Raw genomic sequence first — 16,455 nt, 5'->3', positions numbered from 1 at the left:
GCTACAGACTAGTGATGAAGTTGAAGCTTATCTTTCTTCATATATCACCTCTGCTTGCAATGAAACATTTTGTCCAAGATTTCCTGAACAGAAGCATTGTTCAGAATTCAACACCATACTTGTCAGAGAATCATACTGTAAATAATGGAATAAAAACAAATGATGCTTTTTAACTGCAATTTCTCACAAAGAAGCAATTGTTACACATGGCTTGAGGATGTTGTTTTTGAACAAGACTTGACTTCCCTTTTGCTCCCTAGTTGCTACCATAAAACAAGATGATATAGTAATAATTATACTGTTTGCATTTTAATAGCAGCATATTCTCTGCCACTTCTGAGAAGCATGCAGTGCTAAAGAAGAATTATTTTCTACTGGCATATGCAGTATATTTGCACTGCAAACTAGCATGAACTGCCAATATCATGAAACTAATTATATTTTTAAGTTAGTTTGCTGAAGCAGCAAAAATAGTTGGCAATATAAAATGCTGTATCTGCCCAGAAAGTCTCTCACAACAGCTCTGGTTTACAGATCACCAGGTAGCAATATCAGTTATATATACATACATATTCTTCTACAGCCACTACAATTTCTTTGAAGATAATTCCAGTATATATTTAAAGCCTTGCAATTCAACAATTCAACCAAAGCTCCCCCTGGACGTCACTCCACAACACATGTAAAGTACTGGCTTATTTAATTTGCGTGTTTCCTTGGAGCACAGTTCACCAATGGCAGCAACTCCAGCCTTCCATTTCACTGAGCAAAAACACATCGTCATACACGGAGTTGCTTTTGGAAGGAAAGAAAGAGCTCTCTCATAACTGCAAACAATTTCCTAGAATACAGCACTGAATGTGATACAGCACACTTTGAAAAAGCTCGCTGTTAAATTGAAACACAAACTGCTGCGTCTCCACTGCAGAAAGACTCTCCATATAAACATCCTTACAGAAGACATTTGTTCCTTACTTAAGGACCACTTTGCTTCATATAGAAACATTTTTACTAGCAGTTAATGCAATTTGATAAGATTGTCCATGAAAAAAAGAAACCTATACAATTACCTACTGAAAGTTGAAAGTGACAGAAATAAAAGATTCAAGCTAAACAGCCAAAACTTCAATATTTTACTTTCAAATTCAAATGGAAGTTGAAAAACTTCTTTTTAAAACTAATTTTAATGAATGATTCAACTTTATGCCTAGGGCAAATTGAAAACTACTATGGAGATGGGAAGGAGATGTAAATCCATAGAATACATAAACAAACTTAGCCTTAACATATATAAAACAATTTATAGAAACTTCAGAGCATTCTGAAAGCATGCAAAATGTACTTAGAACTGTAACGCACTCCATTTGTTATTACACTGAGTGTAAGATATAAAAATAAGATGCAGAAAGAAAGGATTATAAAGAGCAGGTCTTTTTCAAAGATTGGAAAAGTATTTGGGCAGTCACGTTTTCAGTGATCCCTTTTTAATCAGTTGAGTTAATCAAGTTTACACCTGTAGGTGTCATCTGGTTACCATCAGAGTGTTAAGTTCTGTTTTTAAAATACTCTAATACAGACACAAAACAGAGATCTGGACTCTAAAATGTAACAAATGCCTACTAACCCTCATAAAGCATGTAGAGCTTTCAAAAACGTGGGGTTAATTGAATTCTAAGAGCTTAATTTAGACTAAAAGCCTGAGAAACTCAACATAAAACATCTTCAGAAGCAACCTTAGAGACAAGCATCAAAATCAGTAATGTCTGTAAGATACCTTATACATGCTGTCACACTGATGCCATTACCACCAGTAAAACTTGTGATGTGTAGACCTTGACTGAACCAGTGACTACTCGACTACCTGCAGACAGATCAGGCTGCATATAGTATAGTTTAGAAATACTTGCCACATAAACATTTCCAACCTAGAGTATAGAACCCTGTAGTACATAAATGATTACTTTAAAATCACAAGCATCTTACCAAACACCGAAGCTCCATTTGGTAACCTATTGCTGTTAGAAATATTGACAAGGTAGCAATTGGCAACTGGAAACTAAGTATGATCATGTGAATAAAGCATTCTAGGGAGTTATTTCAGCGCTAAGGTTTAAAGACCTACCTCAATATACCTTTAAATACAGATTCTTCCAACCATTTTTGGTGTGTTCATTAACTGAAACATCTCACCTTTGAGTCTTACCAGGTTGCATACTGTAAGACTACTTATGTACAAAACACTGTAAATGACTCCAGCCTCCCTCTTCTTACATGACTAGATTATGTAGTCATAAAAAAAATCATAGTGTGCTGTTTTTTGCTTCTTCTAAGACACTTCAGTTCTCCCATGATAAATTTCTCAGTGGAAAATCTTCACACTGTGTATCTGTAGCTCTCTGTATTTTTCACTAGAGCCTCACCAACACAACTTCTGAAAAATGCAGAAGTGAACGTAGAAGAAACCGGGGTTCAGTAACACAGCCAGCAATGACTGTAACATGGATTTGAATTGCTTAGGTCTTTCACTGGGTTGATGAAGAATTTCTGCAACCCAGCTGCAGAAAGCTGGCAGTAATAAATTCTCCATACACTCCAAGTTAAGTATCTGACTATTTCATCACTATTTTCAAATATGTGGGAGCTTGAGGCAAGGCCTCTCATTTCACAGTTCAGTATTTGCTTCTTTCCTTATTTCCTCTAACAAAGGTAATAGCATAAGGCCAAATAAGAATAGAACTCCCTTGGAGATGCCTGCTGTGAGACACGTCATAGCATTTCTGTAAGATTTCAAAACAACAGCTTAAGGGCAACTTCTTCCATTAAAAATCAAGTTATTTTGAGAGAGTCAATTTTTATAATAAGAGCCACAATAAAACAGATGAATTAAATTATTAAACTTCCAATCCAAGTGTACAATTCTTTAAGTTCAAAATACTTGCCAAGAATTCACATCTATTGCCTGCAAATGCAAACAAAGCTCAAAAGTTTTCCTTCTTTTTACATCATGCAAACATGTTACTTCAATATGGACTGCATGGTATGTATAATGTGACCATAACACCACATACAAGGCTCAAGTTATTTTTCTTTCTTCACAATCTAAATAAAATTTAAGTACTAACCCACTTAAGGCCATAATCCTGACTGTGCTACCCATCACACATCTTCCCTTTCTTTGTTATATTCTACTGTTGAATTGTTCTAAGTTCCTTTAGGACATTTTAGAAGATATTTAGTGCTAACACTATTCCTATGATACAAATAACAACAGTAATTTAGAGTTATACCCAAATGAAAAAGATTTCTGCACACTGACCACAGTGCAGATCTTCTGCACAGTTACTACTTGCCAATTTAAAAATCACTTCTTTCAGTGCTGAAAACCTGTGCCCTTATACAATGTGTTTCTCAAATTGCTTCTCCATAAATACACAAATAAGTGTATTTATACACCTTGTATCTCTGTCACTAAATTCATCAGTATTCATCAAATTCATATCAGTTTTAAAGACTTGTCCTAAAACAAGAATCCTGAGATATGACAGGATTCCTGTCTGTCACAGCAGATTTAATTCACAACAACTGTGCTAATCATGCAAACCTAAGCAGCAAGAGAAGTTCACTGGCATTTACAGACAAGCTTCACGGCACAGAGTACTGTACTGCATGAAAAACTTCTGATGTTTGGTTGGATCCATGTGAGATCATTACAAATACTCTACTGATGTTAAAAGCAGTCTGTCACTACTTGTTAAATAGGAAGCTGTTAATCCTATCTGTTTCAAATAAATCAACATTTTGTATGGTTTACAAAAACACCCCAGAACTCCTCAAAGAAACCCAATTCCAGAAACAGTAATATATCTTAGAAGTGTTGCAGAATCCTAAAGAAGTTCATGAAATTCACTGCTACTGCTGTGTGAAAAAATTAGTACTCCCTTTTAAGAAAGTGGAAATAGGGCAAAATGACCATACATGACACTTCTCCCATCACTGTAACAAAATGCTTGTATGAATCTCATCCGAGCAATCCTAAAATCAAGATGAAATACTGTTCTTGATAGTTGCACCCAACAAAGACAGAAAGACTTTCTATTGCAAAGGCATCCCTGGACACAGTCGCAACATATCAAGAACACTAAAACCATAATAAAGCCATATTGTATCAAGTGAAAATAAGAACTAGTGGACTTCAAGGACTAACTTCTATTGTATGGATAAAAACTCTTACCTTGAAAAGACTGTTTGGCTCTATCCACTAGCTCTTCAACGGGATAACTTGCTAGATCTCCTCTGGCATGCTTGGTTTTGCAGTAAGTACATGCATTGAGACACCTGGTCAAGAAATGAAAACATTCAGATTCTTGCCAAGAAAGACTTTACATGCATAAATGTATTTATGAAGAACATCTGGGAGAATGAGCTTTTATACTATAGCAGTGTTCTGCTTTAAAATCAACTCAATTGATTTGAAGAGTCTTTTGCTTTCCTACTTCCATTAAATATCTCCTACATCTATAAAGAGGATGAAAGAAATCATCCAGTTCAAAGGATTCATTTATTTCATGTAACCGTGCATGAAAACAATACTTCTCTAGATCTGCAAGATGCGTTACTACATCATAAGCAAAATAAAAAGCTGTAAATGCACTAAGACTCATGTTTAAGATAAAATTCTAATTGTATTCCTGGGCAATAGCACAAGAAGTAGAATGAAAATCTTCCAAAATACACCTAAGTCTGTGTCATCTGCTCCACAGCCTGATCCCAGAAAGCACAAATAGAACAGCGATACAACGACCTCAAGGTGTCAAGTTGCAGCACCAGAAATTAAGCTGCAGTATCACTTAGTGACACATTTAACATTATAACATTAAATGAAGGAAGCATCTGTAAATATTCGATTGAGAAAGCATTTCTGCCAGATTTGTTGATATATTAAGGAAAAAAAAATACTTCATACTGGAAACTGGACCAAAATAGTGAGGATGCTAGCATAGGAAGGCATGCTAATTTGGTTACACAGGCTACACTGCCCAAGGTGCATTACTACCACTTTCCTCCATAGGACACCAACGTGGTCCCTGCCAAACTGACCGAACTGTACTAAAAAAGGCTGGAGCTCCCTGCCTATTGGCATTTTGGCTCTTCTGTTGTTTAAATTTCTTCACAAACAGTTTGTGCATCTAAGCACTTCATTTTTATTCTCAATTTAAAAAATCTTAGTTACACACTTTGCATGCAATGGTCAGATATGAATAGCATTATCCCACTAATCTAATACGAATAAATGAGCCAAATCTAAACAGGCATCAATGCATGGTAAAAATGATTATTTATGCTATTTGCGTAAAATTTCTTTTTCCTTTTGTTGTCTATTAATGGTGTAGTGGAAGAAAACAGCATATTACTTCTTTATTATGGCTCATGCATAATTCATCTATATTTTACTCAACGTATGTATTTTGCTCTATGTTTGGGTACTGGCATTTGAAAAGCTCTGCAGAAAGAGTACTAAGTGCTAAGAGAACTGAGCTCTAAGCATCTGTACCAAGCAGTGAAGTTACTAATCCTTGACCCCTGAGGATAAGTTTCATATTTTTGGTCAGTGGTCCTTCTCTACATGACCTAACAGCTTTTGATTCATGTCTAACTGCCTCCTCTATCTACAACATGGTATCTAGAAACAGATAAAAAAGCACACAGTCATATTTATAGGACGAAAACTAGTTTATTTTAAATATATTTAGTATTATATTAGTATTTTAAACATATTTATACAGAACGAAAACTAGTTCCTCATGCATCTTCAGAACTGCCCTATGGGAAAATACTGTTGAGCATAAAGTCCTGGGTAAACTGAAGTATACAGTAATATCTTTTTATTTCTTCTGATGCTGCAATAATGTTGGTCACACAGAGAGAACGGAAATGTGGAACAAGTGGGAAAAAAAAGAGGGGAAGTTATTCTCTAAATGTTCACAGAATTAAGTAGGGTTGCTCCCAAGAGATTTATTACTGTAATCTACATATGACTTCTGGGAGTTTGTCTATGCAAAAATCTATTCTCAGATGGGAGATGGAAGCTGGGATTTGGAAGCAGGCTTTCCACAAAGTTTTGCAATATCAACTCTACCATAAAATACTGTCTAATACTTAAATAATTTAGTCTCTTTTTTTCTGGCAGTAAGAGACATCACACTATGAAAACAAAATGTGATAGATGTAATACAGAAAACATCGATGTTAGAAAGCACACAACAACAACAACACCACTTATAAAACCTACTTGTACTGTATTTTTAATTCCCACTAGGAATATAATTAATCTCCTGGACTGCAGTTAACGAAGAAGCAGATTTTAAGTACTTGTAAAACTGCAGGACTAATAACTTTTCACAGACTTTAGAATTACCTTTTCTTAAAAGCATAAATTTTAACAAAACCACAAGTATAACAAAGTATTTGTAGATGTTCCCCTCCACAAAACTGTAGCAAGCCAAGCTCTGGTCCAAGTTTCCAACATAACAAATTATTCATACATCCATGTTGCCACATCCTCAGACCACAGCCTAACAACCGCAAAAGGGCTGGAAGGAACTCTGAGAATCTGAATGCTGCATCTCTCTAAGGATCATCCACCACTAAATGGCTCTCCTAAAATCAGCCCAGCAGGTAAAACTCTCCTTAAAAATCAGCCTTCATCACAACTACAAATCAAATACACCGAAGTAAAAAACCGATGGGTTTGTAATTGCAAAAAGTATTTTGCTCTGTGTTAAATCTGAAAGTAGCTTGAATTGTTAATCTCTTGCTTTGAATTATTAACCTTTATTCTGCCATGTGCCCAATATGCAGAACAAAACACTATCCACAGATAAATTGCTACCATGTGGCTCCTTAAAAAACTTTGCACTTGACCAAACCGTCATTATCGACAATGTGGTGGAGCGCCTGAATTTCTGCTCTACAGGAAACAGTGCTCTACACACTGCTGAACTCGGATGTGGCTTAAGCAGTGCATTACTTTAAGCAGAGTCTTTTTACAAAAGCAAACTGCTTTCAGTAGAATAATATTCCTCATAAAGCACACACTTCACTTGAAAGGCTACCCATCGCAGATGGAACTAATTGTAAGAAAGAAGCCTCATGACAGAGCAGAAAAACAAGGACTTTCCTTCAGTGTGACTAATCAGTGGATTTCAGCAGCAGATGAGAATAACAACACAGATGAGGAGCAGAATCTTGGTTCCTGTTAAATTAATAGGATTTTTGCCACTATTTTTAGTGAAGACAGGATTCCACTCTCGGATATGAGTATAAAACATATTTCATTCAAGGATTGTAAAACAGCTTAATTACAGACTGTGATGTGCAATTAGTGTGCTGTGCGCTCACGTTTAATGTGACTGACCAAGAACAGACATCTGTGAGCAAGATGTGGAAGCTGCATAGCTGTCACAGTGTCATATGGCAGAAGGTCCCTGCTGCACTGCGGGTGGTTGGGTGGTTAACGTGGGGCAAGGAGGACACTACTGCCCTCTTCATTGCCTGAATAATCCAGTAAATACTGGCTTGGTGTCAAACTAATGAGCTTTAAATAAGAAAAAAGTCATAAGATGATCTTCTCCCAAATTAGAATTCTGTGGAACTAAAATACCACTCATCACAGCTGACTCAAAATATTTACTAATATCCACCACTGTAAGATCTGACTAGTCATACAAATATCAGGTTTTATGAAGCTTCCCAGTAATACAGTACCTCTAATAGTACACTGGATCATCTTATCAGTACAAATACAGAAAGACTGCTCAACAGTCACCCACACCTTCTCTCTGCACCTACAGACTTCCTCAGGCAGCTGAGCATTTTGTGTTTGCATAAAGCATTCTTCTTGAGAAAATAACTTGCTTTTTTCAAAATACAGTCACAGGAGAGATTTAGGCTTTTGCCAAATACTTTTGAGTTTTGTATCAAATGCAATTTTGATCAAAATGCTTTGTAATGTGAGCAAGTAGTAAATTTCCTTTGTGGCTTGCCTGAGCAAAAAAAACAACCAACCAGAAATGTGTACTTCCAACAGGTGAGAGGAGATGGATGCTACTCAAAACTTACTGAACAAGAGCTGGCAGAATTCTACAAGCATATTTCTTCATAGGATGCAAGCGTTGTAATCATAATAGCATCTATATTGAATTAAATATGATGAATATTTATTAGTATTTTTACCTTGACAAATGCTACTTTGCTCTTCCAAACTTTTTAAATCTTGTCAAGCCTAACTGCAATGGATGAAGGCAAAAACAGTGTATAAAAGAGAAAGCATGCCTATCGTGCCAGCCTTGCTTTCAGGATACGCTGTTGAAGTTTGCACATTTTACAATACAGCTTTTAATCCACTATGACATGAAGATATTTTCCTTTAAAATCTAGGAGTGTGTTTTCACTTTAAAACGGACTTGGAATTCAAAGTATTTTTGAAACAGAGGCAAGCTCTTTCTCATCAAGGCCAATCAGTCTAAGCAGCAAACCACATGATTACAGAAATAATGTTTGTTTACAGAAATCCTGGTCTGTTCAGTGAGCCTGGGCATTCGCCATAATGGCTATGCCACAAAGATGCACTCAGTGTTACAATACAAGCTTCCATGTGATAAAAACAGGACTTCTGTGAAATTATCTTTGCAGCCAACTATTTCAGTAACTGTTCTGAAACAGCAGTGTTTACTTTAAAACAAAATGTCTTGCAACAAAGTTTTAGAAGAAAACTGGATGATCCTTCAGAACACACTCTGCAGTGCATGGGACTACCCATATTTTTCTTGAGGTATGATGCAAAGTACAGGATGCTCTTTGTTTAATTCTACAAGCCATTCCACGCACAGCAAAGGGATCAACGTGCATTACTTCAAAGACTTTTGAAGACAGTATTTTACCTGGCAACATCTCACCAGTTACTATTCAAAAGGAATCTGGAGACCAGGCAACTCGCTTAATTTGATAAGCCACGGTGTGGTTTAGTTCTTCACCATCAATATCTGCATTTTATAGATCTGAATTTCTGCAGTAGAGGACAGGCGATTCAAAAGCCAGAGCCACGTAGTCATACCATCACACACTCACTTTGTCCAACTAAAGGCCAATGATTTAGCATTTGCAACATCATGTACTCCAATGTCACTTTTTGGAGTCTGTCTAAAGAAATTCTTGATCAATGATTCTGCCCTCAAAGTTCTGTGACTGTTTGAATCAATTCATTCAGTATTCCAGATTGACATTAAAAGAAAGCTGCCAATTCACAGTTGCCTTTGTATTTAAAGCATGTACAGTGTAATTTCACTACAGAATAGCCCTACTGCAGGCAGATAACTTAGCATTATACACACGGAATGCACTGCAAAACCTAACTGGAATAGAAATGAGCAATTTCTTAAGTTTTAAAAATTCAGCTCTCAAAGTTTTCTAGAAGATCACAAAGTATTAAAAGAACAACTGTGACTTCTAAGCAGCAAGGGAAAATGAAGCATCTTGACTGACCTCCATGAAGGGAAGGAGAAGGATCAGGTGGGAGATGGGGAGAGTCAAGTGTCTTTCCATAAGCCCTCCACCTTACTTATCAACCATCTGCACGATGTTAGCAGGTCCTGAATCATCCATGCAGAAAGCACAGTTGAAATGCAGACCACTGCCTGTGATAAGAGCTATTGTTTTTCACTTCCTGAATGGCTTTTGGGACAGACCCTTTTAGAGTGGTGAAATCTCATAGGAAACATTAGGCTGCAGTTAATCGTGTAGCATACAGCAGGTGCCACATGGATTCTTGGGATAAAAGGTATTGTTTTTGTACTAGTCAAAACATCCTGGGAGGGAAAAAGTTGTATTTCTGCGACACTGAACCTATCGGGCTTAATTTAGAATTTATCTGAGATTTACATCAGACCCATTTCAAAAAAAGTACTCACACAGTGCTTGAGGGAAATGGCTCTGAACTGTCTGGGGAAAATAACAGCAGAAATAAGCGCCTAATAAAAACAAACTCAGCATTTATAGTCTAGAAAAGTCCCTCCCAGTGATGGGTTCTACACAAACCTTCCCGCATGAAGATGTCCTCCAAGCTGTGGCAGCAGCAGAAATTCTAAAAGCTCTGCTGTGGACAAGGATCTAAGCATTACCCGTAATTAGTACTATGCTGCTGCTCCTAAATGCCATCTCTGTGCCTTGTGATAAACACGTCAGTTTTGGTGGGGGGAAGAAAAAAGCTATGTGAAGCAGTAAAAAGAGATACATGCCTCAAGCACATACTCTTCAGTATGCTTCACTGACAAAGTGAAAAAGACAACAGATATCAACATCATCGCCCTGTCTGAAACCTGTCTGAGATTTTCTAAGCAGTTTAACGGATTGATTTCACAATTATAAGAATCCAATGACTGATTTACTTTAAAAACAGAAGTTTAAACCAAGGATCTTATGTCTGCATTTAAGAGACTCCAAGGGGATTGTCAGAAGCACATGAAGCCCTGTGACAGTTCCACAGCTCCGTCAGTCTGATTATCTTCACGGACTTTTCCTCCTTACAGCCCCAGCACCTTTTAAGGATATCTCAAAGAAAACAGTAGTTAAGGCATTGACTTTGGAATAATTAGCCAAGCTAATCTGAATGACCAGGGAACCTGCTTTAGCAGTGGGGTTGGACTAGATGACCCCCAGAGGTCCCTTCCAACCCCTGCAATATTGCAATTTTGTGAACCTAGCATTTATAAATCATTTTCTTTTCACCATTTTACAGCATTGATGTTTGAAATACATTAAAAAGCATTTTACTGTGAAAGTATCAGCAAAAGCATACGGATAGAGCAGAAAAATAGGAAAAAGTAGCCTTCATTTACTGAACTTATCCTCAACTTCTCCATCTGCTTTGCTTCTCTAAAATTCTCCCTATCCAAGGACTCCTCAGCCTGTTAATTTAAAAAGCAAACAACCTACCACCCTTTTCTCCTTCTATTTTCTTCCTAACTTTCTCCTGTTGTCTGGCATTCAGTGATCACGATGCCTGCAACTCTCCTGTGCCATTCTCATGTCCCAGTGACTGGAACAGTCTGACTTTCCTCCAAGCTACTTGGCTTGTGTTTGTCTGCTTTGATTTCCTCTTTAACCACACAAGCCTGTGGTGAGTCTGAAACTTTTCCAGTACAACTGCTGCCAGCCCTGACAGAAACCTTAACTTGCGAGCCTAATTTCATCTTGCTTAAGAGCACAAAGATACCTAATTTTTATCTGTTTAGGCTTACACTGCAATCTCTTGATTCCTCTCCTTTTTGTAACCTCCATTGCAAATCAAACAGAATTGTCAGTCATTTGAAAGCAAATCAGAAATATCACAAAGCCATCGGTGCTCAAATCAGAGCATTCAAACTGGCCATGGAGCCCCTTGTGGAACCAGGATCTAAACAGCCTTCAAAACATTACAGGCTGCAAAATACACAAGCAGCTCCAGTCATCAAAAGCAACATTTAACTTTAAAAAAAAAAAAAAAAAAAAAAAGAGTGGACAGCCAAAATACAAACTAGCTCAGCAACTCAGTTGTTTACAGGCCTTAGTCAACACCCAGATGAATGGAAGCGTTCTTCCCAATATTCACAGCAACAACTGGTTACAAGAACTTTATCTTTGCAATAGCTGACTTGAAACCACTTTTCGACCTTAGAAGTGCTCTTAAAAAGACCCAGTCTTTAGGATGACAGGAGTTTTGCACTGACAGCCTTTGAAATGGAAGTTACGGGCTGCTTATCAAAGCCAATCTAGTAACAGACCTTACTGCTTTGCTCAGTGAGCTCTGCAGTGCTGCAGCAGTGCTCTCACAAATAAAGGGTGCTGATGATGTCACATCTGTTTGCCTTTATTAGAGAAGGTCAAAATGACATTCTCCTTGCATGGCAGAACTGGTTACCGTGACCCAGCCTTATACAAGGAAGTGGCCCATTGTGCCAAAGGGAGGGCAGGAGATGTCATGTACTTTCATTTCGTGCAGGTCTTCAATGTCACATGAGCTCTTAAAGCCAAACTACTGTGATAAAGACTGAAGAGATGAATGGAAAAATTGGCCAAGCTGCTGGGCTCCATGGGCTGTGGTCAGCTGTACAAAGCCTAACAGCCTGAGAAACGGGCTAACAGGAACCTTGTGAAGCTCAACAACCACAAACAAAAAGCCCCACATCTATGCAAAAATGCAGATGAGGAAGGAGGCTGACTGCTAGGAAACAGGTATGGGAATAAGGAATTTGTGGTCCACGTGGGCAACAAACTCAGTGTGAGACAGCCATGTGCCCTTACAGTGAAGTACGGCATATATATTGCTCTGTGTGACTGGACTATACGCATGAGAACTAAATCAAGAGGTTGAAGTGGTTAGCGCCCTTTGCTTGGCACCTGTGAGCTGTAATGTTGTGTTCTGGAGCAAGGCAGACTGACAGAGGGGAGCAAGTAAGCACACAGTATAGTCAAGATGATTTGGGAGATTTGCATGCATGGACACACGAGGACAGGCTATGAAAACCAGGTTTATTCAGTGTTACAAAGATGAAGTCTTACTATAGTCTGCAAAGAGCTAAAGGGAGTGTATAAAAAAAGAGAGCCAGGCTGGTTTTGGAGTTCAGGGCAGAGGTTGAGAAGCAATGGGCCTAAGCTGTACACAGGAAACTGCAACTAAATAGAAGGAAAAGTACTTTAAAAGTACTGAGACAGGTTACACTACTGCTGATCTCATCACTAAGATGCTGGATCCCAACACTGGCACTATCCTTCTTCTGATGCCCAGAGACTGGCTGTGCTCCAACACTGCGTCAACAAGAATAAGTGCATACAGAGTGTGTACATGTGTGAGATGCACAGGGGAGCACGATATGCTTCCAGTACTACAGGAAGCCACAATTCAGCTAGAGGGGTAACAACAGCCACAAAATGAAAAACAAATGCAGAAAGGACTGGCCTGCACAAGGTAAACTAGAGAAAAGCATTAAATGAAAGATACCACGAATAGAGTCTACACAGTTAATAATTCTGGGTTTGTTTGGTATCATGTACAGTAAGAATGTGATACTCACAAGATATGTGCTTCAAGTACACCATGGCATTTCCAGGTCTAACAGTAATAGAGAAACAGGTATGGACCTCATCTGACATGCCTATTGGAGCAGAGGGCCACCAGTCAAGAGCAAAGTATTCCCAAGCACACTGTTGAAGCTGTGGTCAGCTAAGAGTCCACAGGAAAAAAACAGGAGAAATCCTTGAATGTAGAAGCAACAACAGAAGTACAGATTCTGCACAAATTAATCTTCAGCTTTCATTGTATTCCTCCACAGGAATAAGGAACAGAAGGAAGGGGCACTGCATCCATAAATTGGGTAAGGAGGAAGCATGCACACAGGCATTCTTACAAGTCCGTGCAGTTACTGACTGCTGTATAAATCATGTTTTGTTTCATACCATCATTCACCTGTGTGCTACATTAATCAAAATGCCTCTAAATTTAACAGTCACAGAAGTAGCAACTGTGCAAAGCCCATAACTAAGTGCCCCCAAAGAAGTGTATTTGTATTACTCCATATTCCTCTGAAATGTTCTACACAAACCAAATTGTAAACAAGCCTTACCAAAAAAAAAAAGCGAAGTCTGTCAGTTTTGTGGTACCTGGCCCCACTTAAACTTATGAATGCACTTAACTCAAATTGACTTAAGAATCCTAGATTCTGTTCTGCAAACACACCTGCATCACAAGTGTAAAAAACATTGATGGGGGGAAAAAAAACTCTGAACACACTATATAAACAGTAAAGCCTCTCAATGAGAGCACATGGCAGCATGCTGAGCATCTCGTTGTGTCTTTACACAGACTACAGATACTGACTGGTTTTAGTAGACTCAGTGCAGATAGGTCTATCTTTGCTTTTCAGAAGAGAATTGTTCCCTTTGGAACACAAACCTACTGATATATGCTAACAAAAAAAACCAACCCACTGTATTTACTGGCTGTTCAGGGTACTTCACAATTTCCCTTCAAAAAAAGCTCTTGGAAGTCTGAAGAGTAGCTAAAGAAACAAAGCCAATTTACAGTGAAAATGTCTACATGGTTATTTTACTACTTGTCACACAGAGCAAGTCTTAGTCTTTCAGGAAGATATATTTCTCACATGAAATAACAGAGCAAATACACAAACCTACATCAGTTATTAAGATTCAGTACTGCTTTCACATAATCTACCAGGGAGCTGTGGCCTACTCACTATTTTTTCCAACAAGCATACCCTAATTTTTGTACAAAGTGAAATTCAGTTGGCAGGTTGAGGGTCTTTTTCCAGCCTCAGATGATTTCTGGAACATTTTTTTACACCATGTATGTTCAAACAAATATTCACAGCTACGAGTCCTAAAAAAATCCTGGTTAAGAGGCACTTACTTAAACCTGCATTAATTGTACACTCATGTGCTCCTTACACAGCCATCCTGCTGCCCTTCCCTCTGCCTTCAAATCGATAGTATTTTTGATATTAAATGCAATTCACATTAAAAAAAAACACGTTTAAACTAATTGTACTTAGAGAATGAGGGAAAGAAGATGAACTCTAACACAAAGCTGTCATATTCCAAAGAGGAAACACTGTGAAAGAAGAATGAGGAAACCATAAAAATGCACAATCCTTCCGACAGCTCTTTCTGGCATCAAAAAATACAGAATCTGAAAAAACATACAACAAGTTCCATCACTTCACATCTCTACCTATTTTTCAATATTTACAGTATCTCACAGGCTTTCTATTCTTTTATTAAGTTATCAGTTGAATGTTATGGCTTCATTCCCATAATCTGTCTACAACCTGCGCGTCCTCATTTCATTTCCACTCAAAAACAACAGCCGTAAAGTACATAGGGTAGAACGAACTGACAATATAAATGGAGGGCTTAGCTTATACTTAATGATTAAAATTCCCACTGTAGTTCTTGTGATAAGTTCCGCAGCTGTCTGAAATGCTGAAGAATAGCTGGTTATTAAGAATCTGGAAAATGCAATTTGCACTAGTTGGGCTTTCGTTGGGGATGAAAGAGATGAGTAAGCGGCACACGAGGGGAATATCTGCAGGAAAAGGGAACCTACGTAGTAGAGAATTAAACAGCACTGCACAAAACAGTACAAGTGCTGGGTAGTGTTGGTACCTGTACACACAGATACTTCTAACTAACTTGGACTACGTGGCCTGTTTCCACAAAACTGCTAGATTAAGATTTAGACAGGTCCAAGAAACAACAGCTATAGAAACAGTAAGATTCCCCTGCAAACTCAGCATATCCCTACAAACTGGGGATACACACTACTAAATGTAGGATTAGTTTATGCCTTTGACTGAAGCAAAATGGCTAAGCCTAGTGGAGACATGCACTGACCTTTTAGTCTGAACTCAAAGGTTATTCAAACGTTTACAGTGTGTCACTGCATTACTTTTTAATTACAGAACTGAAAGTTAATTTGTTCAATGTGCTGAACTACTCAGCTAAACTTTCCTAAAGATGCAAAAGACTTACTTTGATCTGTAACAACATTTCCCCTCTATCACTTATAAATTTTTTAGACTGTTCCTCATTTAAATGGTGAAATTAACCACAGAAGTTAGTGCGTTTTCATGAAGAATTACTCCTACAAGAAAAAGTTTTAGCATGTTTTTCAGCAGTTCTGTTGAGTCATTATACCACCTATTTTATTGTTCTAAATGGCACATATAGTCCATAGCTTTGAAAAGGAAAAGCACATTCTGGATGTGGCTCTGGGCAGCCTGGTCTGGTGGTTGGCGACCCTGCACATAGCAGGCTTTCTAACTAGATGATCACTGTGGTCCTTTTCAAGCCAGGCCATCCTTTGATTCTATCAAAAAAATCTAATTTGCAGAACAACTCTATACTGGCAGTAAAGAGACTCCTTCCTCAAACTCTTCAACAAATGTTATAAAACACGCAGTGCTGTGGATGACTAAACAAATCCTACAGTAAACATTTCCTCAGCTGCAATGTTCAGTGAGGTACCAACTTAAACTGCACAGACACAACTGACCTTCTGAAGAAAAAAAAAAAAAAAAAAAAAAGACTATTTCAGAAACTAAGCAATATGACATGACATACATGACTAACAGCATACTCACTGAAGGGAAAAAATACAACAACCAGACATTTCTCTCAAAAACAGAAAAGATACCAGAGCTGGCACCAGCCTGCAATGCAAGAAAGACCATGTGATACTTAGACACTTGTGTATTAGTTTAAAAATAAGTTAGATAAGCATGTGACGAGTGACAATTTTGTGCGTGACCTTTGCTTAACAAGCTCTTTTTCAGAAAATCCACACACATATCAACAAAATTCCTTCAAATAATAATAATAAGCTTAAACTCCACTCCACATCTGACA

The 16,455-nt window shown here is 37.9% G+C and overlaps 1 protein-coding gene across 2 annotated transcripts in view; it reads right to left on the bottom strand.

Moving 5' to 3' along the window:
• Positions 1-16,455, bottom strand: part of CDKAL1 (CDK5 regulatory subunit associated protein 1 like 1) — a 362,027-nt gene that overhangs the window by 197,162 nt on the left and 148,410 nt on the right. For both annotated transcript variants that reach the window (XM_042837305.1, XM_042837314.1), the window contains one exon: positions 4,232-4,335. In XM_042837305.1, coding sequence (XP_042693239.1) covers positions 4,232-4,335 — 104 coding nt within the window. The remainder of the gene's footprint in view (positions 1-4,231; positions 4,336-16,455) is intronic.

The sequence above is a fragment of the Centrocercus urophasianus genome, unplaced genomic scaffold, assembly GCF_019232065.1.
Source record: "Centrocercus urophasianus isolate 14NV4802_14NV808 unplaced genomic scaffold, USGS_Curo_1.0 seq_11, whole genome shotgun sequence".
Lineage (NCBI taxonomy): Eukaryota > Metazoa > Chordata > Aves > Galliformes > Phasianidae > Centrocercus > Centrocercus urophasianus.
Note: the sequence above shows the minus strand (reverse complement) of the source record. Positions and strands in the feature narration are given on the sequence as shown.